The 24727-nt window shown below is 40.6% G+C and overlaps 1 protein-coding gene across 3 annotated transcripts in view; it reads right to left on the bottom strand.

The window, feature by feature from the left end:
* The window catches only part of atrn (attractin), a 142166-nt gene that overhangs the window by 19279 nt on the left and 98160 nt on the right, over positions 1-24727 (bottom strand). The window contains exon 27 of one of the 3 annotated variants that reach the window (XM_085342960.1): positions 1460-1567. In XM_085342960.1, the coding sequence (XP_085199086.1) occupies positions 1460-1567 (108 nt within the window). Of the gene's footprint in view, positions 1-574; positions 1568-4882; positions 10023-24727 lie in introns of those variants that run through there. The other 2 variants (XM_085342959.1, XM_085342961.1) reach the window with 2 other exon arrangements.

Here is a 24727-nt window from a genome sequence, read left to right as displayed (position 1 = left end):
GTTGTATGCTAAACTGCAATTTCTATAAGTGCACGATTCCTACTTTTAAATGTTTTCTGCTACTGCATCTATTCTCGGCATCTGCATTTAAATCCACTCCGACTTCTACTGCCGGCACGTTAAACTCCGCTCTATAATGAAGTCTTCTAAACCTCCATCTCTACCTCACCTTGACCTTTATGTTTAAATCTACCCTTCTACTACTTTCAGCACTTTCTCTCTACACAGATTTCTTTTCACCGTACCTATAATTCAGAATGTTGTGTGTGTGTTTGGAGGGGTGGCGGGGATGTTTTCACTCAAAAAGCCGTCTGAAGTATTCGGTTCCCACATGTAGCACGCAACAGGAGATGGTCTGCATCAGCGGGAATCTCACTAGTGGAAATATGCCCTTTGAGTTATTTGAGAGTGTGCAAGTAGCAGGATGCAACCCTTTGGTAACAGTAAAAACACTGAATCATTACCAATGGTCTCATATAGGCACAAATTGGTGCAATCTCACATCGCGCAGACTGTGCAACAGAGCTACCGAAGTCGCTATACCGAAGTCCACTGAGCGATGATCAAACTGAAATGGACGGTATCTGTCACGGCTGAAGTGCATGCATGTACAAAAAAACGGCTGTGCAGTCACTTGCCAGAGTACTCAAAACTGCCTTTAAGGTAGTTCCCGAATGAAATCTTTACCAGTTTTTATGCTGCACTCCAAATATGAACGAGTAAACTTGCTACCTTTATTTTCTGCTTGTCCATCAAACACACTGATGCACTAAAACAAGTGTGTTTTCTAAGATGAAGATTATGATTTTATTGTTACCCCCTAATTGTTTCATTATCTTCATGTCTGCAAACACTTTGCGTGAGAAGGTGTCAATTTTTTTTAATCAAATGAAGAATATCTCAATGTGGGAGGTAAGTACTGTCTTAATCAGCAGAACTGTATTCTTGTCTGCATGTATTTAACTCCTGGGTTAACTCAATTCATTTCCATTAGAATTCACAGGCTACCCACATAACCTGGAAATAACTGGTATAATGTGCTGTGTTACTCATTGGCAGCCCACATTCAACATCATCCAACCCTCGCACTGTCCCGGCAAATGCACACTGCATTGACCCTCATTAGATGTACTAGACCTGTAATGCACTTCAAACTCTTCTTCATAAGAGAGCTCAATTTGGCCTTCTTGGCTTGCTGAAAACTAATGAGATCTCCTTAAAAAAAACATTCTTCAGAGCCAACATTGACGTAAAGCAGATGACGTGCAGTACATCTCTCCCTGAGCATAATCAAAAAAGCAGCCAAAAGACACAAGACTGAGCTCCCACTTGAGGGCAGATGAGTGACACGGGCAAACATAGATGGAACTTTCCTGCCTGCGGTAACCGTCAACCCAGACAAGAGAAGTAGATCTCTGGGGTTCTGTGTTGATTGCTTTAAGGAAAAGGTTGCGCTAACCTTGACGTTTCCTCCTATGAGGTCAGGCGGCTCCTCCTCAGTCTCCAAGGCGACGTTGATGGTGGCAAAAGGCCGGCTGGCCATCTGCTGCATCTCCCTCAGCAGTTGCTAAGAAAAAGGAAGGAGAGTAATGCGAAGGTCAGTGACAGATAAATACCATCTACTGTCCATTCTCAGGACAACTGCCCATCAGGAGGTGGGCTTTTTTTATTTTTAAAAATGACTTTTCACACACACAACCCAGCTAGCAGAAAACATTTAGATCGTTCACTGAAGTAAAAGAGTGAGAAGTCCACTTTGACCGCCATTAATTTAATTTGTATCCACTTGGTTGTACAGCCACGATCTGTGTACGTCTCTGTGTGTATTCTTTAGTTGTGTGAAGTTTGATTTCACACTCGGGGGATCTTTTCGAACAGTGGTTCGTGTGTTTTGTTCAGTGAGCAAATTGTAGCCACGCCACCAACAACACAAAATTGGAAACTGTCAATCTAAACACTGTGGTGAAACATATGTACGACAGTAACAAATAACAGCTAACCCTAGCACTGCTCACCAAGCTGTGAGTATTTCACTATGGAGCTGAATTTAACCAGTACAGAGGTACTCATTTTCTTCCATGCAGTGAAATAAAGGTTAGCACAATGACTTTACGTTAAATCATTGAGGCCACTGTTGTTGTGATTTGGCGCTATACAAATTGAATTGAATTGAATCCTGGTAATCCATCCTACAGTCCTGCAAATCAATCAATGCGTGTTTGACTGATCTCCATTTATCTCATGAACATCCACCTGTGAGTGTGACACCTTTGAATTTGGCAGATAGTGTGGATTAAACCTTTATTGACTGTGACATCCACCTTAATGCTGACATGTCTGTGACAGCAGACACTGAATCAGGTTTTAAAGTTCATGTGACGAATATCCGAGAAGCTTATTTCAACATTAAGCAGGCAGGGAGACACATTAATCAATCACACACAAATACAAGAACAAGACTGACTTTGAGAGAAATACCTGCCTCTTTTAAATGCATCACTATTGCACCATCTGGTTTCTAACTGTAATTGCCTGCTGCCTGGTGGATGGCCTGAACTTTTGTCCAGCGTGATTCTGTGTTTAATCAGAGTTGCATCCATCGATTCATTTGTAAATAAATGTTTAAATTTAAAAATAAATGTTAAATCAGTGGATCCTTAAGTATGAAAAGAATTTATTACCCAGACCCGCAGGCTGGTTTGATCAATGACTTTTAATATTAAGAACTTTTCAACCCAAAGGCAGATTTTATAAAATCTTTAAACTGACATATAATGTATTTAATGAGGCAAGAAGCCTGTAGCCTAAACTATTTGTAAAGTTTGCCCGATTAGAAGGTTTCTAACAAGCTTTGTTATCCTTCAGTATAATTTATACGTAAAACCTGCAGAATACTGCAGGTAGTGAAAAGCATTTCTAAATTTCCCTGTATAGCTGTCAGAAGCACAAATTGTATGATGGTAGCCATCACTGACAAGTAGAATACCTTAAAAGTGCAGTTGAGGAACTTTTTCAGTAACTTTCCTCCACTGCAAAACAGAGGAACAGGCTCATTTTCTTCTGATTTATAGCATGGACCTTGGCCAAAGGGAAAGGAGGAGGGAGGTGATTATGAGGAATAGGAGGAGAAAAAGGACAAGAAACAGAAGCTAAAGAATGAGAGCAGACAAGGAAATAAGGAGGATTGCAATAAGAGGAAATAGGGAAGGTGAAAGATGGGAAGTGTAGCGGTGCAAAAGATGCAGACTGTGAGCAGCAGAAAGGTAGGTCAAAGCAAGGAGAGATACAGATCAAGAGGTTGAGGAAAGCAAGAGACAACAGTAAACAAGGTGATGCACCCATGTCTTCGACTGTCAAAGCAGCCAAAGCGCTACGAGTGCAGAAACAAACGGCCTCGACTGTCAAGGAACCGGGACCTGAACCCAGGCAGCAAAACCAGTGAAAGAAAAACACCTGTAGCTGTCGTAAGAGCAGGAACAACATCGGCAGAAATGAGGCAAAATAATATTAATAATGATAAAAAAAACATTTGTTTGAAATGTATTTGTTATATACAGGATATAATAAGTCAAACACCTACAACATAGCTTTGTGTGTGTGGAGTTAGAAGTTAGGCTTCTGTCTCATTACAGTGGGCTCTTGTCAAAAAAAAAACCAAAAGGTGCAAGTAAAGGGCAGGACTGAGATTCAACTAGAAAGCGCACACAGAGTAGAAATCACACATGGCGCTGGTGTGACAGGAGGATGCTGATCCTTCTGTGAACCCTTCAACAGCTTTCAGTTAATATGCCGAGTGTTTTCATCCTCTCTGAGGATGTCGATTCTCGTTATTGGCATTGTTAGCGTTTTCTCCCTAAATGCGACACCTTATAATGATATTCTTAACACGGGATACAGAAATTGCTTGAGGGAAAGTCTCTTTTTCTTTGTATAGTAAAGCCAAATGAAGAAAAACGGGCTCTAAATATAACGTCCTGGATTCTCTTTGTGGCGCAAGCCAGCTCATTAAATTCTCGTATGCGTCTGTGGATGCGTGCCCATATCCAAATCTCCTCTGCTGTAACAGCTGGGCTAGGAGGAGCTGGGATGGAGCTGCATCTTATAAGGTAATGGTTTTATCTTAAAATGGTAAAAAGTTTTAGAAATATTAGCATTCTTGCCATTTAATAAATGAGACTAACAATGTCCTACTCTCTACTTAATTTTTTAGCTCTAGCCAGGAATCAGTTACCTAAAGAAAGAGCTCCACTGATTCTGTCATGTTGAGTTTCTCAACCCATCACCTACCCCACAGCTCGTGTTTTACTGTCTATTTTCCTGTATCCGTCTTATCACAGGTAGCTTCTCAATTGAAGACGAGCAGAAAGAAAGTAGGAAGCTGTGACTTGCAGCCTGGAAATACTGTAGCAATTAATCCCCCCATAAACCATAACCTGTCCTATTTCCACTTTCCACAGTTATTATACGCAACACAAAAAAAAACAAGACAAGATGCTAATAAGTGAGCTTTACAAAAACTAGCAAGTAGATTTTCTCCTTTATTAACACTTTACAGAGCCAGGGTTTCAAATATTTATGAAAAAGACTATTTCAAACCGTCGCCTACCCCTAACTTTATATTAAAAAGACACACCTCCGTAATATATCTTTCTCATGTAACATTTACAGTCAGTCAGGGAGCAGCTGACGAATGAACAGAAAGGTTACACGATTGTGACAAGTCTTAAGAAATGCATCAAAGAAGAAAAAAAAGTGCAATTTCCTCATCTTTGTTTTTTTCCAGAGTTCATAAGTCTGTTTTTGACAAGAAAATTCTTGTCATTTTGTATTATTATAACAGGTTTTACAAATGTTTAGTTTGTCATAAAAAAAAATTAGCTGGTATGTATTAAAAAAAAATCAGTTTAATATGTAACACACATGAGTGCAAACACACACACCATATGGTGAGAACATGTGCTTTTTCAGAAGTACTCTGTGAAATGACTGCAGACGGTTTAATCTCATCTGATAGACACAACCTAACAGTTACCTGGATCCTGCCTTCATGAATGACTCATCGTTTTCCTTTTTTTCCCCTCACATTTCCCAACTGCCCACACGGTCATTCACGTTTTATGAATCGACAGTGTTGGCGCAGCTCGTTTATCATACGAGTTATCAAACAGCTTTGTTAAGAGAACTTAAAAATAGTTCTGGCAACAGGAAGTTTGCATATTAGCAAATTAGTAAAAACATTAAACTGCTTAACAAAAGGCGGTAATAAAAGGACATTTTATGGAGGAGGTACTGCATCGAGGAGGGGGGTTTATAAAAAGCTGGCAGCTCTAACAGAAAGAAACCAGAAACCAAATCAATCATGACAAGCTAAACTGCAAGAAGATCCTATAAATAGAAATGGTGTGCCGTATGATCGCAGACTGACGCCCATAAAGTATGCATGAATACAAACACAAAAGCAGATAGTTGCCTCGTTACCATGAACACAAATAAAAAGAACAGGCTTAAGCATCTGATGTGCAGAGTCTTAGTTTTCCCACTCTTCACTGCCACTGCAGCAGCCGCAGCCCAAGAACAAATGAGATCACAAACCAGCAACTCATTGTGCTGAGTCGCGATTTGTCATGATTAGATACCCCGCTGTGTGAAACATCTGAGAGCCAAAATATGTAGCCTTTGTGGGTGTGATGAATGGCGGGGTCCGTGGCGACGCAACGTGCGGAGAGGTGCAGAATCACATTTCACCACGCGTGTTTAGGCGTGTTACAGGTGCACATGCCTGTGCACATTATGAGCAGTGACAGGCAGATTCACTTCTGTTTTCTCGCGTCCTTTTTTTTGCAAAAAACAATCATTAATTCATGTACACAATATTAGGCAAGTGTTTTTAATGTGGCTGATCACAATAATGGCATGGCTCTTGTAACCTGCTGTCAAACTGTAACAGGAATAAAAAATTAAAGGTAGGTAACAGGTAGGCTGAGAGTTGTGATAGGCTCCGCCCCCCGCAACGCCGAACTGGATAGGCGGTTCTGAAAATGGACCGATGGGGACGCATTTTGACAGTTGCACCAATTTTGTCCTCTCATCTGCTCGTTGTGACAGAGTTTCGGGATGAGCGAGGGTCACACAGCTTCTTTACACGATGCCTTCTGAAGTGCAGGTAATATTTAGAGGTATTTCCTGACAGCTGCACAAGTCCAGCTAGAAACTTTGTCTTTGAAATGGGAACATTTTAGGTTTAATTAGAATGAATTGAAGAGAATGTGATCCCATTATTGGCGACAAATCAGTGAGCGATGAAAAAAAATTACCTAAACCAATGAGAGACAGCCCATTAAGGAGTGAATGACACTATATTTCCCTCATGATAACCATGTATTATTGTTAACAGAGCCAACTGCGTGCCAATTAGCCATTTAAATTAGAGTGTGCGCGCGTGTGGTTTTATTTTTTGTTTGTTTTGCGATTGTTGTTCTTGAGATTAGTGAGAGTGTCTTCTGGCTAACATAGAAAGCATTATCCAACAGTGTTCTGTCAATGGTGGGAGAAACCAGAGCTCCTTGTTTTAACAAACCTCTGCAAACTCCACAAATAGAAAAAAAAATCAATTATATTATACACTAGGGCTGCCATAATCGATGATGTTTACTATAAAAATGAGTTGAAATGTCTGTGACAAGGGTGTGGTCTCTGGCTCTGCAGCAGGCTCAAGGCCAGTGCAGGCTGATGGGGCAGGTGGAGATGATTGTGCTAACGAGGTCTCCTTCCTTTTAGTGACCTGAGATGAGAGCGCTTGGAGTGTGCAGCTGCAAAGCTGACTGCCTGGAAAAGACCTTGTTGCCAAACCACAATGTAACATTTCTGTGTGTGAAATAAAAATGAAAAACAGTCCCCTGAACACTGTGTGGGCTCCACAGTGTCATATTCATGTAACTGCAATACCCTCGTATCATTGATCAGTCAACTATCACAATAATTGTTAGTTGCAGCCATACTGTACACTCACTGGCCACTTTATTTGTTCTTGTTAATGCAAATGTCTAATAAACCAGTCACACGGCATTGACTCACAACATTTAGGCATATACTGTAGACATGGTTAAGACGACCTGCTCAAGTTCAAATCGGGCATCAGAACAAGGAAGAAAGATGATAAAAGTGACTTTGAACGTGGCGTGGTTGTTGGTGCAACACAGGCCGCTCCAAATATTTCAGAAAGTGCTGATCTACTGGGATTTTCCCCACACCACCATCTTTAGGGTTTGTAGAGTGAGCGGCAGTGAAAATGCCTTGTTGATACAAGAAGTCAAGGGAGAATGGTCAGACTGCTTAAAGCTGATAAGAAGGCAGCAGTAACTCAAATAACCACTGAATATAACAGAGTTATGCAGACCAGCATCCCTGAATGCACAACAAGAGAAACCTTGAAGCAGATTGTGTCAGCGAAGAACACCTTCAGGGTATGGCGAATCATGGATGTGCAGCTGACAAATCTGCAGTAAATATATGATGCCATCATGTGAATATGGACCAAAATCTCTGAGGAATGTTCCCAGCAATTTGTTGAATCTGTGCCATGAAGCATGAAGCGAGTTCTGAAGGCAAAAGGGTTCTAGCATGGTACTAGCAAGGTGTGCCTAAGAGAGTGGCTAATGATTGTGCATCAACTACTTAAAGCTAATCAAACATGGCCAAGTTAAATGTAATACCCCCCTGCTCTCACACTTAAAGTAGTTCTGCATTCTGAATCAACATCATTCATACTAATGCAACTGGCTGAACCAGGCAGCAACATCATAGTCTGGATCTGCGTAGTAAACAGCATGCAGAGAAAGTGAGAATCTGCATGCAGACAACATCCTTTTTCATAAGCACAGCACACCTTGAACAGCACAAAGCAGCAGAATTGATTTACTGGATAAAAAGCAGATGGAGGAGCATCTGAATGTTGCGGTAAACAAACTTTATTCAGTCCACCTCCCTCAACCTACCTGCAAACACCCTGGTCTCACGTTTAAGATGCAGGTAACCTTTGTTTAAAAATTCACATTTACCTCAAATTATGTGGTTTTATTATTATATTCACAATTAGAATTTTCAATTTTACCCCTGGGAACTTTGCACAATTTATGGCCTTTACTACTGAGCAATGAGCTGCTGCAAGTCAAAGGATTTTTATCTAAATTTGAGAATGACAGCAGGGACAAAAGGCTCGTGTTCAAGGACAATCAGACTTCTACAAGTTTAATCAGTTCAGATTTAAAACACATTTGTTGGAAAATAGAATTTAAAAAAATTATCCTATAGACTATTAAAGCTTAGTTAGTGTTTAAGAGGGCAGTTTGTATGACCAGTTTTTGTCAAAACAAAAGTATTCACCAATTCATCATCTGAAATATTCAGGGGTTTGTTTTTTTATCTTTTAAATGAACGAGCTTTAATTATGTTTTGACATGATGAAAGTAATATTCAGTCTTCACTACTTTGCTTTGTATTTGCACTTGTTTTGCTAATGACTAACAAAGACTTGATCTGTGAGCTGCAAGAATTGTGGTTTTATAACTTCATTACTGTCACCGAGCTCAAATGATGACCAAAAAGTAGTACTGTCATTTTATACAGACCCTTAATGGACTATTGGCATAATTTTGTTCTTCCAAATCGTGTCTTTTGTGTCATCTTCCACTGCTCCCTTAGCCTGGTTCTGCCGGAGGATTCTTCTTGGTAAAATGTTTTTCCTTCCCACTGTTGCTATGTGTTTGCTCATAGCTAGGAGATTTCTCTCGATTAGGCTCTCTATTTAAGTTATTACAATATAAGTAACTATTAAGCAACTATTGTTGGGATTTGGAGCTATATAAATAAAACTAAATCTAATTACATTTGATACATTTTTAAAAAATTATTCATTTTGATCCTCCACCTAAATCTATTTTCTCTGACCTCTGAAGAGTTTCCCCATTTTTTTGTTGGGGTTTTTTTTATTGTTTTTTTGTCCCATGCCCCCCTCTCTAACCTATAATCAGGTTAAGCAGAAAGCAGAATATGCAGAATACCCATCCAGGAAGGAGTCCTATAGAAGACATAATTTGCTGAAATCTTATTATGTGCTGCGAGTAGGAAGCCGCTGTACAGCAAACACTCAGCACTCCAAAGATAACCAGACGCCAGAGGAGTTACAGTGCAAGTCGCTTACTTCTTAAATTGGCTCTTGGTTTTCTGCAGGGCAATTAGTGTGTGTGTGTGTGTGTGTGTGTGTGTGTGTGTGTGTGTGTGTGTGTGTGTGTGTGGATGGGAGTAATATCTGACTATGGAAGAGAAAACTATGCATATATAAACCTAGTTATAGGATGAGTGCACAGAGGTGGGCACGCACAAGCATGGATGCAGACAGGTTGGAGATACGTGCACATGACCAGTCATGTATGTGTGCGTATTTTCTCAGCTGCAAATGAATTATCTCAAGCACACAGAGGGAATTTCATTCCAAAGGGACAACTGAGTAAAGCAACAGGCACTAGGATGAGTGTCAAACCTGCAAGTACTGAAACAATTATTCATCAGCTGGTCACCAACAATTCAGTTTACAAGATGCATGTCAGTTATTACTAATCATTTACTAAGAAAGGTGCAATAACTAAACAGTTATTGGTTAGATTTCTTGTAAGTTAGTAGGACAAAGCAGGGTACAACATTAACTCAGAAGTGAGTATTTTCCAGCCAAAATCTAGTAAATGGTAAATGCTTGCAGCGAGAAAGCAAAAAATATATTCTGTATAATTCTAACAAGCTTGAAAACCAACATTTCTCATGACCACTTTTATTCTCAACACAGCCTGAACTCTTTCAGGCCGTGTTGAGCTGTGTTTATAATTTCTTTAAGTAGTCTTCAGTAATAGAGTAGTTCTCCAGGCTTCTTGAACGACATTCAAAGCTCCTCCTTGGATGTTGGCTGTCATTTGTTCCATTCACTGTCAAGACGATCCCACACTCCCTCAATAAAGTTGAGGTCCAGGCAACTGCAACAATTAACAATTATGATTAGAAACAAAAGATTCAAACCTAGATTCCCCACTCCATGAGACTTGCTTTCATTGATTTTCATAATATTTTTTGTCTTATTTGGTATACCTCAGCCTTTTCCCCCTGTTTCCCTTCATTACAAATGGCTTCTTGACAGCCACCCTTCCAAAAACAATTTCTGATGAGAAATTGGTCCTGCGTCAGATCTTTTCCTATTTCTTAAGGATATGGCTTTCATGTATTTTTCATCTGCTGTAGAAAGTTTTTGGCCTACCACTTCTTTTGTCCCCCCACAGGTCCTGTTTCCCCATTATTTGCACATCATGCCAAATTTAAAAAGTACTATATTATATTATCCCTCTCAAACTACATTATCTTTGGAATTTTCCATAGAATCAGCAAAAGAAATGGGAATGATGTATATGATTTTGAAAAAAGCTGTTAGCAGCAAAGCTCTGAAAGACTTTCAGAAAGACCTATTGCTCAAGACTACAAGAGTCTGGTGTCTTGAAAGCAAAGTATAGATTTTTCCATAGTACTGTAGTTACTTTACCTTCCGTTTCTATCCATGATTCTATCCAGTGAGGGAATTTATGTCCAATATTCGCTTTCTTTTAGCCTTCTTTTGATGAGATGTGTGGCTTTTTAGGTGCTCCCACTAACCCCACTCTCTAGTTACCAGGTTTGTTTCCTTCTCTGTACTCCTCTTGTAATATATTGTGGATGTTTTTTTCTTTTTCTGAAAGCTAACTACCTGCTACAGCAAGAAGCACCACTAATAAGAGGCATGAGAGTGAACTAAAAGACTAAATTAGCAGGCTAATGAATTGAAAAGACAAACACTTCTTAAAGCTAAGGGAAACCAATGAAATGGGCTATAATTGCATTTGGATTCCAGTGAGCAAAACCCGTTTCACACTGAACAGACACTTGAACAATTGTTCGCATGCAAATAGTGAGAAGTTTTTAAAATAATCTGTTGGCTGACCAATATTGTTAAAAGATGGTAATTGCATCTCTGGAACAAAACTGTCAATTCAGAAACGCTTGTATTTGCTCGATCACACACACACACACACGGGCGTGCGGAAACTATCTGAGGGAATTGTGTTTGAGCATTTTCAAAGTGAGCAGTACTGTGCCAAAGAGATTGAGTGCGTCAGCAGAGCATGCATATATGGGAGGGAGGGGGCAATAGGAAAAAAAATAAAAGGAGGATGCGGGAGAGGAATAGAAAGAGGGAAATTAGACTAAAAAGAAATTTTTAAGCCTGTTGGTGAAGCAGAAGTGAAGTGAACGTAGAGGAGGAGGGAGGTGAAGTGAGGTGAAAGACAAAGGTGTACAAAGTGTTTGCCCCTGGGAAGAGATGGAGGGGATGGAGTGTTAGATCGCTCGAGTGCAGAGAACGTACACACAGGCACACACACTGTGTACAATCACAGATGCACATACAGTACACATGCCGCACATCTTAGAGCACTACACCAAACCGTTTATTTATTGATGCGTCTGTTTAAAAAGAAGAAGAAGAAGAAGAAAAAACGCAGATACAGAGAGAGTTCTCAATCATCCTTCGGAATCACTGAAGGAAAACTGCAGTGAGCGGCATGCGGGGGAGGGGAGGGAGAGGGAAGAAGAGGAGGGAGGAAGGAAAGTAGGAAGCGGGCAGGGGGATTTCTTTAGCAACGCAGGAATGTTAGCTACTTGCTGCTTCTCTCTCTCGCTTCATCGTTCCATCTCTCCGGTGGGGGGGGGGGGGGGGGGGGGGGGGGGGGGGAGAGAGAGAAGATGCACGCTGTGAATACTGACATGGGAGAAGGCTTTGATCCCTCTCTACATCTTTCTCTCTTTCCTTTTTCCTGCTACCCAACTCTTCCTTGTTCCTCACTCCTGGCCTCCCACTCTATGTTCTTCTCCTCTTTGTCCATCGCATTCAAATAATCCTAAGTTAGTGTTTGCTTGGTATACTGTTAAAAACTGCACTGCTTCATACAGCGTGCACCATCAAAAAGGAACAGCCTTTCAGATTATAAATAAATAAAAGAGAAAAGGAAACTGAACAGACGGAAGCATTGGAAACCTTCAAAAGAATCAAAGGGCTGAGATTCACTGAAAGAGCATTTAACCAATCGATAAAGGAACCACACACACACCAGATCTGTTCGAAACAGCTCATGTGAACTCTCATGGTGAGGTGCTGAAACCGGACCAAAATCACAAAAATTTGTTAAACTGCAAAACACTGACTACTGCAATGAAGGGGGGCAGCATTTGATACAAGTCTGCAATAAAAAAAGCTCTAAGCCAAGTTTACCTATCAAAATGCATACAGTCACGCGCAAAAGTCCTGAGCCACACAACATTTTTTTATTTTCCGTCCAACGAGCTAAACTTTCTTGTAATCCCCCCCCCCTGGACACTGGCTACTTTTTCACTCATTTTCCCTTCCGTCCTTGTACCTGACCATTTTCAGAGGAATACTGACCTATGAATTGTTCAAATATAAAATGCACCTAGCTCGAGGTTTGAACCAGCACCGTATCTAGATGCAACTGACAGCTTAGCAATGAACCAATTTTTTTAGGTATTTTCTTCCTAACGACGAAAACGCATACAAATCAGCAAGGTGTTTTCCAAAGAGCTATTTGTTGACAATTATTATCTGAACGTGGTGTGCAGCGTCTCCTTCTAAAAATTTGAGGAAACCATACTGCTAGGGGACAAAAGAAGTAGCAGACCTAAAACAAAAACAATGCACAGCAAATGAACTGTGGTCCTAATCCATCTACTGTTTACTAAAGCCTCCACAGAAGTGGTCTCAGTGGAACGTTAGCTGTCAAGAAGCCATTCTTAATGAAGGGAAACACTGAGAATTAAACAAGAACTGGACTGAAAATCAGTGGCAACAGGCCTTACTCAGCGATGAATCCAAATGTGACATTTTTGTATCAAATCGTTGTCAGTGGTGTGGTTCAAAATATTTTTTGATCTGTGTATAAGCAGAGGATTGGCAGTTCTGGGAATATAGTATATCAAGGTGGCTGAGTAACAACGGGCCCAGCTCCAGCATGCCTCTGTTCTTTTTACATATTAGATTTGACCAGTAAACAACCAAATCAATAAAGCCAAGTACACCATTTAAATCAGCACAACTTGTTTTCTCTGGCCAATCTCTTTACAACTTGGCTGGCACTAAATGGGAACAAACATAGCAGCTAATTGGCCAGATTATAACAGGTCTTGTTCAAATGTAAGCAAATGTTTAATCGCAGCTAATATTTAACCTATGAGAGGCCAGCGTCTGTGGTCAGCATAAGCAATTAAAGCATCTTAAAAGAAAATATAGTATTATAATGTCGAAATGCTGTACTGCACAAGGCTAAATTGCCAGGGAAATGAAATCATTTTATTTGTAGCACTTTCAGCTCAGAGGACAAAGTACTTTGAGCAGACATAAATAAAAACAACCAATATAAATGAACAACACAATAATAGCCTAACACATGACTAAAAGCAAACCAAAACACCATATGGCTGGAAAAAGCAATCTGATTAGCTTCACTACATCACATCATCTGACAGCTATGGCGCACACAACAATGCACTGAAGGGACAGGGGAAGCAGTCGGTGCGCAGAAGTGACTTTCAGGGAGAGAACGGGAATAGTGGCATAGACAGGAAACAGGTGAGCAGAGATTTCCCAATATAGAAACAGGACGTGTCATGTTAGGAAATTATACCTTAATACAGATGCAGCAAGCTCTGTGCAAAGATGTGCTGTAGAGGGGGAGAGCATCCGAGGTGACGCACAGCTCTCTGTTTAATGAACATCCTTACTTCAGAATCCACAGTACGTATTAAAGTTGCTGACTTTAGGATGACTAGAGTAAACCGAGGTGCCTTGGAGGTTAAAACAAAGACTGCACAAAGATGGAGGAGCTGAGACAGATGCAGGAGGAAGAACCAGATAAAAGTAAAGAAAGCAAAGACAGTCTGTAATAAGATGAAACAGAATTTAAAAAGTGTAGGAGTGGCGCTTTGACAGAGGTTCTGGGCTTGTACCAGTGCCATGATGGATGGCTGAGGGGTGGGAGGGGGTGCTAGATGTTATTAGATCAAATGGGGGTCAACCACAGTGTAGTAGGGTTGAGATGCTAAGACAGCCTGTATATTGTGAGCAATAAGACACTGGCACTGATCCAAACTCTAATTATACGCACCATCTCTGCAGAATTAAGATTAGGAGGATTTAGAAGTGTCTCGGGAACACTGACAGACAAAAAAGCCTCGTGTTCACACGAACAGTCAGATTTCCTACATACGCAGAAAATGAAAATGACACGAGGGCAAAATCTGCACTGACACAGAATACACTGCTGAAATACAATTCAGCCAACCCACACACACTGATCTGGTATTCATTCGCTTGCACCCGAACACTGTAGAAACAAACGGTATCTGTTCACGAATGCAGAATATGCCCCCGGACTCATGCAGGACTTGTACAAACACACAAATGTATTATTAGTACTCTTTCACTTCTGCACACACAGTCTATCATTTGCATGCTAGTGATTTTCCTTTTAAAAACCAAAGCTAATATTTGCTCTGGAGTTGGCACAGACAGCTAAAGCAGGAGTCTTCTAACACTGTTGCAGAGATAGCTTGCTGCCAGCGCTGCAGCTCTGCTCTTGATTCTTTTTCATCACATTTTGATGAATCCGCATCCTGTCAAGTGCAAAGAAAGTCTTAGATTGACTATGTGGAGGATACCCATTAACGAGACCTTTCCTTTAAGCGGGATGTACGTTTTCCTAAATATTCTCATAATCCTCTTTGAGTGACTGTGACTCATCCTTACCCTCTCTCACCCTCATCTTTCTCTCCACCTCTCACTTCAGGATTGATCACCTCTGAAGTAGGCCTTTTGTTCTGTGCGGTGGTGCAGCGAACATTGACCTCAGGAGAGAAAAGGAGATGGAAGACATCTCTCAAAGAATCTTAAAGCATCTCTCTAGTTAATCTACAGAGGCCTTGCAGTGCTTTAAGGAAGAGCACAGTTGATGTTGCTGCCTCAGTACTCACACAACAGATTTTTCTTACATGTCCGCTTGCCCCCGGTTCGCTGCATCATAATGTGCAGTCAAAATAATGTCAATTACTTGTTGAAAACGTTATGAAGTATGTGCCAAGAAGCACTCTCTGAGACTGGAAAATTGAGAGAATGAGAAAAAAGGTGCAGAGACCTGTAGTTCATCAAATGGTCAGCGGTTGGCTCTGAAAGCGAGTCAATCTGCATAGACTCTTGTGTCAAACATAGAAGAGAAATCATTTTTATTTTACATCTTTGTGAAGAAACAGTTCCGCATAGAAAATCCCAAAAGGAGTAAAATTTTAGATAACTATCTTTGGAGATGAAACCCCCCGTAAAACTGTAAGATTAAAATTAGTATTTTAATGCATTTTAAGTACCCTATAACAACCATGGACGGGCTCTCTCCATTTCACCCGCAATGGACTGCTGACACGATACGGAGGTCAGTTACTGAGGAAAACCTAAATGTCTGTGTCAGTAAGAGCTGCTGATTTAGCTGCTGTTAGCGGTAAGTGGATTCGACTCTGGTAATTATGCTAGCTGACATGACGTTAGCTTAGAACTAGCTGCGGGCGTTGCTATTATTGGCTCATTGTCAGCTTTTCAGAGACAGAAGGGTCGCGTGTCTGATCTGTTAACAATAAGTAACTGTGGAATAAATAAGCACGAGAGGAGACGAATGAAAAAGAGAAAGAGGTGATGAAAGTCTATCATATACAGATTAAGCTAGCTTAAAGCTAACTTTGAAACTATTGATATGTAAATCACAAGTATTTAATGGATTTCTCCTCTATTATGAAATTCTTGGGAAACTGGAGCATTGTAATCAAATTCTATTGGGATATAGAGGGTTAAAAATCAAAGTAATTTATATAAGTGCCTTTTTAATCAACCAAGCTAGCATTAGCTTAAAAGTCTCCACCTCTACAGTCACATTCAAATATGGTCATACCTGGTTTAAATAAGGGAGGGGAAAGCTGATAAAAGCAAAAAGACAGATTGAAGGCAATGAAACCATCCAATGACGTCTCAGTGGCTCAGGCCAGCCATTACATACAGCATATGTTTTTAACAGTTTACTACTTGAGGTCCATAAAAATAACATTGGTTTCCTATCGTTTTATTTTAAACATGCTGCAGGCAGTTGGATCCAAACTTGTTTCTGTGAAGAGTTTATAACTTGTATGGTATAAAATTCATTATCAGTAGTTTCAAGTTAGTCTTCTGATTAGATTATCAGGGGCAGGTCTGCAGTGCTTTCTCTGAACCGTTATTCCATATTTAGAGGTGAATCAAACAACACTGTTCAGTTACGTATGGGCAGCGAGCCTTGAATGTGAGATGTGAAACAAACAAGTGGAGAACATTAGATGGTATTTGCAGGGGTATGAATGAACATAATATATATCTATGTAGGCAAATTGAAAGTATTAGGATCTATAACAAATGTTTGGGGTAAAAAAAGGACACATGGATGCTAAAAGTTGTATGTGTAATAATGTTTGTGCAGAGTTTCAGTCAAAAACCCACCCGTTAAAGAGGAGATTGGGTACAGGACATATATACATGCATATGCAGCATTTGTTATAGTATGATGCTATTCATCATAACCTAATTCCTTTTGATGTTAAATGTTTATGCTGTCTCACAAACCTAGAACAGCGCTGCTTTTCAAAAAGCAGTTTCCAGAGTTTCCAGTTATGTCTGGAGACATTTTCGTATTTGCTGGTAAATGACTGTAATTAACATAACTCAGTATTACAGCTTTAACCCATTAGGAGACTAGTCTGGGACTTTTACATCATCTGCTCATGAAGAAACAAGGCTGCACGGCAGCAGAGAGGGAAAACGTGGTTCGGGGGTGGGGGATCTCAGCTAAGAAGCTGCTAGAGGCAGCTCTGAAGAATGCCGCCTGGGGTACTGGCAACGTGCGAGACGAAAGAAGAGAATGAGTAAGTGTGAAGAATGGTGGCATGAGAGCGGTCGGGCTGAGCAGACAGTGTGCCAGTTGGGGTCACCTTGAGCAATCCATCTCCCCACCTCCAGCAGGGATGCAGACTGCAGGAGCGGGGAGGACTGAACAGGTTTCCCCCCCTTAATAGCATTCTGCAGAGAGTGAGACAAGGCGATGCCTTCTCCCTCTCTGAACTTGTCCAGCAAGGATTTGGCCACAGCTGAACTGCTGGAAGGTGAGATAACCGGACACCCCTGACAGCTGAGACAAACAACGCGAGACAACACTAGCCGAGACAAACAACACAATTCTGTCAATGCTGAAATGAGCTTTCATTCTGTAAAAAAGGGAAAAGGTGAAACTTTGGCTTCTTTGTCTTCACAAGGCTATGCTTGCTACATAAAGGAAAAGAAGGGAAATCAAGCCTTTTATTTCTTTTGTTTCATTCTGTTGGTAGTCAACGGTGAGGAGACAAATACTCTTACAACAGAAAGAGCTATTAAACTAAAGTAGATTTATCACCTACGCAATCCTTAATGTTTCAGGAGCACGACACTCTCCCCGGAGAATCACGTGGCAATCTGCTATGATGTCAGCTGTTCACACTACATGTGTTTCTGTTTTTTCAGAGACAGGAGGAAGTAGCATGAGGAGAGACAATTTTTTCCTCGTGTGCACACCAAAAAGCAAGGAAATAAAGGGGGAGAGGGACATTTTTAACCCAAAGGATTGTTACAGTAGTCGTATGAATGCCCTCTGTATTTCCTAAAGCTGAGATACACTTCTGGAGCACAATCCCAGAGCATTTCACTCTACCACAGAGCCATAACAATGACCATGGCCTCAAAAGTCTGCCTTCAAGGGCACAATTATTCTTACTGAGAGCAGGCATGGTTGAATCCATTTTCAAGGGTACACAAAAGTAATACTAATCTACCTCTGTGTTCAAACAACGTAACAGACTTTCTTTCATCAAGAACACAGTGATTGACATGGAGGCCTTTCGCTCCTTTATTGTTTAAGTCACAAAGCTTATGCTGTTTGGAGTCTCCACAAATTACACAGAAATGATTCTACACTAAGCTACCTGAGCAGAAATCTTTAATCTTCAACCTGCCACTGACAAAAAAGTTCAGGTGGTCAAGTTTACACTGCAAAGCTGCATTTGCAAAGAGCTGCTCAGGTCAGCCACTATTCACTCCATCAGCCTTTGGAGTGGCCTAATGCTTTAATCTGAAATGAATTTCATTACCTATAAAATACCAGTTAGCACCATAGTGAGCAGGTAGTAGCTGGGGACCAGCATGACAATAAAAACACGTTCAAGCCGAAATAATAAATAAAGTCATTTCACTTGACTTCTTTTTGTCCATTCTCCTTTATCTCTGTCATAATTTGGTTCCCAAACCCTCTGCTTTTAATTTCAGTTACTGCCACATGAAGAGAGGAATCCAAATTACAAACTGAAAAGTCTTTGTTGGTTTAACATTACCAGTGGATCTTTTCCAAAGCACTGCAGGTACTGGAGGTTCCACCAGTTAAACTACTGATCGGGCTAATTAAACACTTTAAACATTATTGACCAAGTCAGTGGATTACAGGAGTGATACAGATGTTGAGCTGTGGATGTGCTGCTAATTCCTCCGCCTGATCCTTGCGGGGGGGGGTTTAACAGATGCAAGTTTGCTGGATTTTAAAGTTTTCATCCAAGTTGAACTGAAATTGCTCCATTTTTACTGAATGTCTGGGCTGATGATAAAAAAAGCTGAGCTGATTATTAATCATCTCTGCTTGTCCCCAGGCTATGTTAGTCCTGCACTAATAATGTTTAGCTGGATCAAACTCCAGCTAAACACTGCCAGCAACAGAAAAACATCTTTTTACAACTTGGGAGCGTTTACATTTCATTCCAAAATTCTCACCACAGACCTGTTTTTATATTATAATAAACTGCGATGTAGCTGGTGGCCTGTAGCCTGGCTATATCTGAAAAGGATAAACCAGATGTACAGATGCCGCATCTTATTCAACAGATTTCAGCTCAGTTTTCAATGAGAGAAAGCCTTCACTTTAATAATAAACACCAACATCGGCATTAGAAATGAATATTCTTGCTGAAGCGGAACAAGATAAGAGGCTGTTCACCTTAAACCGCTAACCTTTTGCACAGGTGCCACAAAACAATAATGAGCTGAGCACAATTACTGAGAGCAGGTAGCCCAGGGTGTCTCAATAATCTCCTGCTCAGCATAAGCAAAACAGGACTTCATGCGCCCCAAACAAAATGTGAACCCATAACTTTGACAGATTGATTCAAATTTCTTGGAACAAATATGAGCAACACACAGAAAAGTAATATTTATGGAGCTAATTTCCTGCCAAAAATGAAAGAAAACATGTTTTCCAAATGCCTGATGATTCATTATCAAACTGTGCAAAACATCACTAACAAATTCATGCATTTAGTTTCGCACATACAAAACGCACCTATTAAGATTAATAGAACAACAATGCTTCATAAAAGGAATGCAGAATTTATAAAATAAACTGTATTTTTTTTTAGAGAAAAAATATGACTTTGTGCACAACCAGTGTGCTGTGAAGGTCCCAAAAAGAGCAGATATTAAACACTCAAACACAGCGATAATTTCCAGTCTGTCAGCATTAGCAGTGAATAATAGCGACGGACAAATGAAAAATTAGCAAGATAAACAAGAATGCCCGCTCATGTTGACGTTGGCGTTGCAGAGTTGCACTTCTAACTTCTGTGGGGGTAACGCACGTGTTTGGAACAACACAAACAACTAGATTATCTGGGAAAAGAGCTTAAACATGTACATAACTTCAAATAACAAATGTGAATATCAGAAAATTGGATTTTTAAATCAATAAATATTTATCACAGTTGCAAAATTCTAATGCAGACTTCATGTTTTTAAAGATATTTTTGATATTTCTGATTGCTTTCCAACATTACAACTACATGGCTGACTTGTATGTTTCTCCTCAGCAGAGACTGCATATGTAATGTGGACAGTGTAAGAGTACATAATTAAGTTTTATTAGCTTGGTCTTCATTTATTACACACTAATTATTGGATGCAAACATGTGGCACATTAAGTTGAAGCTCTGTGTATTAAAGCACCGTCAGGGGACGCGCACAGATACTCTCTGGATCGCGTTGCGGACTGCTCCTGGCGTGCAGAAGCGAAGAGGCTCCAAGCTACAGTGCATTCCCATGATTCTAAAATTATAATATATTACAGAGCATCATCGGGAAGTGCTTTGTAAGGGGGTAACAGCTGCAAGGTAAAGGTGGAAAGATTGTTTTTTCCTTTCTTCCTTGCTCATGTGTGAACCGCATTCACATCTAGTCATCTGCTTCTGGGCCTGGGTGTGTATGTGTGGGAGCTGCCATGCTAGCGGAGAGGATCCGATTTATCATTACAGATGATTCTGGAAACAAAACCGATGTGTGGAGCCTACGTGGCTCCTTGATATCTTCATTGTATTCCAGGTTTCTGCCTATTCAAATGATACGTGTGCCAATCTCTCCCAATCTACTGCGCTTTCACACCGAACCATCTGCTGCAGACCTTTTTTCGCACGCGAGGCTGGCGTGTACGAGTCAACGCAGGAGTCGGTGAGAGTGGAGCGAAGGTGGTGAGTGTCTGAGACTGTGGGCTTGTGTGGCCGCGCATGTATAACAACGAGTTGTTTTGAAAGCTTCTAACAATGACTGCATGACTGATTATGGAGATGCAATTTACAAACTTCCTGATGATGTTGTACACTAGACTGAGTTTCATTACAGACTTAACTGCCAACACACACCTTTGTGTTCTGCTTGATGTGCAGGACTGGGTTCAGAAACCTAGTTCTATATCATGAAAATGCAGAAAGCCGCCTTAGTTTACTGCAAAGAAATAGAATAGATTTTATGCATATTTCTTAAGGAATAATGTTGGTATTTCATTGTTAGCCTGCACTGCGGTACATGTACAACAAAACACAATCATGCAGTGCACTGAAAGAAAAATGACAACTGCAATATCTGGGATTTCATTCCTTCATCCAAAGCATTCCTACTCGGTACTTTGGGAAGTTACATAGAGTTTAATATGGTTTTAATGACAGTGATGAATGCCCGTATTTATTTAGCCAACACTGATGTGTAATCTTTAAACCGTGTGACAACTACGATGTAATTAAAAGTAGCCACTATAGTAGTGTTTTGTTGTTAAGCTCCCTATATATTACCTTTGCAGCAAGTATGAACGAACGATTTTTCTTCCTGAGCGACCACTGCATAGAGCGGTTTTATGGATTTTTAATACATTCTGAGGTCCTTTGTTTGTACAGTAGCAGGGTGACTGCTGATATTCAACGTGCTACGTGGCCTTAACCTCTTAAATGTCACTCTCTGTTAGATTATACTGCAAGTCTGTGTGTGGGTGAGTGTGTGTGTTTGTGTATTCATGCACAATTCTGAAGACAAAGTGAAAGAGAGTACACAAGTGTGCTCACGTTGAAGTACATGAAGCAGCACAAGCGCAGGGATTGCTGAAAGCTTCAGACAGAGTCAGCGAAGGCGTCTGTAAAAGGTCACCGTTCTCTCCATCAACAGAGTTTGGAATGGACGGGGGCGGACCGGAGAGGAGAGGACAGGGCAAAACGAGGGGGCCCAGTGGAAAAAGTCACCCACCCAAAAATGTGGGTCAGCAGTTTGCTGTGACTAAGGGCACAACCATAAGGAGACAGCCAGGGAACCATTTAACAACCTTATTGCCGGCTCTTCATCCTCACGCCTGGCATGAGATGGCAAGGAAAGGTCCCGCGCGAGCCGTGCTTCAGACTTTAATAGTGTGCAAATATGTCAGGTGGGGAACTATGCACATGTTAGGTTAGACAGGTAAGGAAAGGGTTTAGGAATGAATCTGAAACTATTTATACTTCACACTTTTCTTGTCTTATCTGCCAGCAGTTCATTTTAAATTAACCTAATTTTGTACTGCTTCAGTGAAAACGTGACATACTGTGTGAGAGGAATCAGGAACAAATCTGACAAATCCCGTTAGAGTTTTCTGAACATTACTATAAAAGTGCTTAAGATGACTACAGGCGCTTAAACCTAAGCTAGGTATTTAAACTTTAGAAATACTCTTTAGCTCACAGCCATCATTGCATGAAAATTTACATAAATGTTGTAGGATGTAATTACCTGAAGCCCAAGGTCAAATTCTATACAGGTGTGCAAAAATTATAGCCTGCTACACTCTTGGGTATCTCAGGTAAAACTTTTGATGTGAAGCAAAAAATCTGAACGCCTGAAACTTTATGCACACAGTTTTGAACCTTTCTTATACATTTTGAATGCCACATTTGTTGCTTTTTCACATGTCAACTCACAGGTAATATCCTTCAATAAAACGAGTGAAAGGTCTTACATAAGAGATCATAGCTTTTTCACATCGTCACCTCTGGTTAAGGTCTCAGACCTCATCTCTGATCTGCTTTTTAAAAAAATAGACTTTCATGTGTGGACGGCGTACTTTCCCACTCACCGAATCATCAAAGAGATGAGGGAAACCGTGGCCATTTCAAGCAAGAAAATATGTTTATGTTTAACCTGAGTTAGGTAAACCTTTGATGCTAAAATATTAGGTTTAAACGTTGTAGCCTATTTCGCAGCTGCGGTTCATTTTATGATGGGGCCTGAGCCTCGACGCCTTGACTGACATCCTTTTTTGCTTTTTCATAGTTGAGAGGAGGTAGTAGTGGGAGGGCAGCTTAATGGCTGATAATAAATATGTGAAGGTATCTAAGAGACATTTATCCCATTTCTGCTCCCTCCCTGCCTTCTTCCTGCAGGCAGCCTGCATCTTGCGTAATGTAAATGTGGAACACAGCACAAATGATCAGGGACATTATCACATTCTGCATTTCTGTCAATACCTCAGGGTGCAATACGCGTCTAATATATGTCAAGTTATATGTGATATATATCTGAGTAAGTGCGACAGTGGATGTTGGATAAATTCACACTTTGTCATCGGGAGGATATTTTTGGGAAGCTACAGTGGAGGAGGAGGATCTCCAGGGGAATGTAACTGTATGAGATCCCAGTGATGGTGAAAAAGAGAATACTGGGAAAACTGACAATGAACATCAAAGGCTCACTCAATGTCATTCAAAAGGGGCTCCATCTCTGAACATATGACTCAACTCTCACGCAGCCAGGTGCAGAAAATTCTGTCTTTCAGCCCTCCCATTCTGGCCTAAAATCTCTGCTACAATCTAGCGAAATTAGATATTCTGTCCTTAGGCAAAGAAGGGGAAAGTGGCACCATTATTACAGTATTTTGCATCATGATATATTACCCTTTCAATAGATCTGCTTGCTGGATTTGCGCTTTAATTAGCCAGCTTGCTAAAAGAATAGAAAAAAAAAAGAGAAGGAACAACTTTAATCATTTGTGTCTGTCACAGGCCTGCGTAAGCTGTGCTCGAAACCTGTCTGTGACGCTGTAATTGTTGGCCGCTCAAAAGAGAAAACTGTAACTCTCATTTTAGCACTCTGTCGCTTCGATTAACTTTAGGACAGTAAATATAGACATAGCGCAAAAAGATAAAAGTGAGAATCAATTTAGAACTACAGCCATTTAAGTCCTGCTGTTGCTAAAACGTTACCACAGGAATAATCAACTTGCATTAACAACGTTGCTCAAGCACTGCTTATTCTGACTAAAATGCCAGAGCCCGCTATGGTACCGGCTGTGGTGGGGTCCATCTAATGCCATCTGGCAGCTCCAGCTTCCTTCAAAGGAACTGTCAGGTCTCAAAGGAAGGCTTTGATTTAGATTCAGACACTACAGACCACACACCGCAAGCACGCACATGTATGCAAACAGATGCAGGGTGCAGACACACATGAGGAACGAAATCCATCGCAATACTTTGAAACGTGCACAAACAAGCCACACGCAGTGACCAACAGGTGGAACCGACATGCTTAGCAGGTGTTAGCCTACGCCTACAATAACAACAACTTCAGACACAGTCCTCGAGTCATTAATACTCCTGGCACCAAATTAACACCTGGATGCCTTCCAAATGAAAAAGTTGAATTTTGGAGAACTGCGAGATTATAGTTTGTCATGCTAAAGAATAAAAAGAAATACTCTGTTTCTGCTAAAATGTTCCCTTTATATATATATATAACCTCTATTAATATCTCCTAATATACATTTTTTATTAAAGTTTTTGGATGGGGTTAATAAAAATCTTCTCAACAAACCCATTTTTAAGAATAAATGTAACGTTTCAAAGTCAGTTTCACTCAACAAACATGTCATTCTAAAAAAGCTGATTTCAATCCCTGTGCCAACAGCCACATCTTTAAAAAGAAAGGGAAAAAAGTCTCAGTGACATTTGCATTATAGGGCTCGCACTAACACTGTTATCCCGAGCGACTTACAATGCCTGTGACAGCACAATGAGCTTAAACTCCTTAAAGTCAAATGACAAGCAGCCAGCGGTGGGGAATAAAAGGACTCGAGGCCATCGGCTTAAACTCCTCTGACCCTGCAATGACCACATAAAATGCAACGGCCACCACTTTCCACTGCGTCGGGCCTAAGTGGGGTGAACG

Source organism: Diplotaxodon limnothrissa, linkage group LG19, assembly GCF_057381915.1.
Source record: "Diplotaxodon limnothrissa isolate DT_005_m linkage group LG19, D_limnothrissa_male_GT1.1, whole genome shotgun sequence".
In the NCBI taxonomy this organism is placed as follows: domain Eukaryota; kingdom Metazoa; phylum Chordata; class Actinopteri; order Cichliformes; family Cichlidae; genus Diplotaxodon; species Diplotaxodon limnothrissa.
The sequence above is the reverse complement of the archived record's forward strand: the minus strand, read 5'-3'. Positions and strand labels throughout refer to the sequence as shown.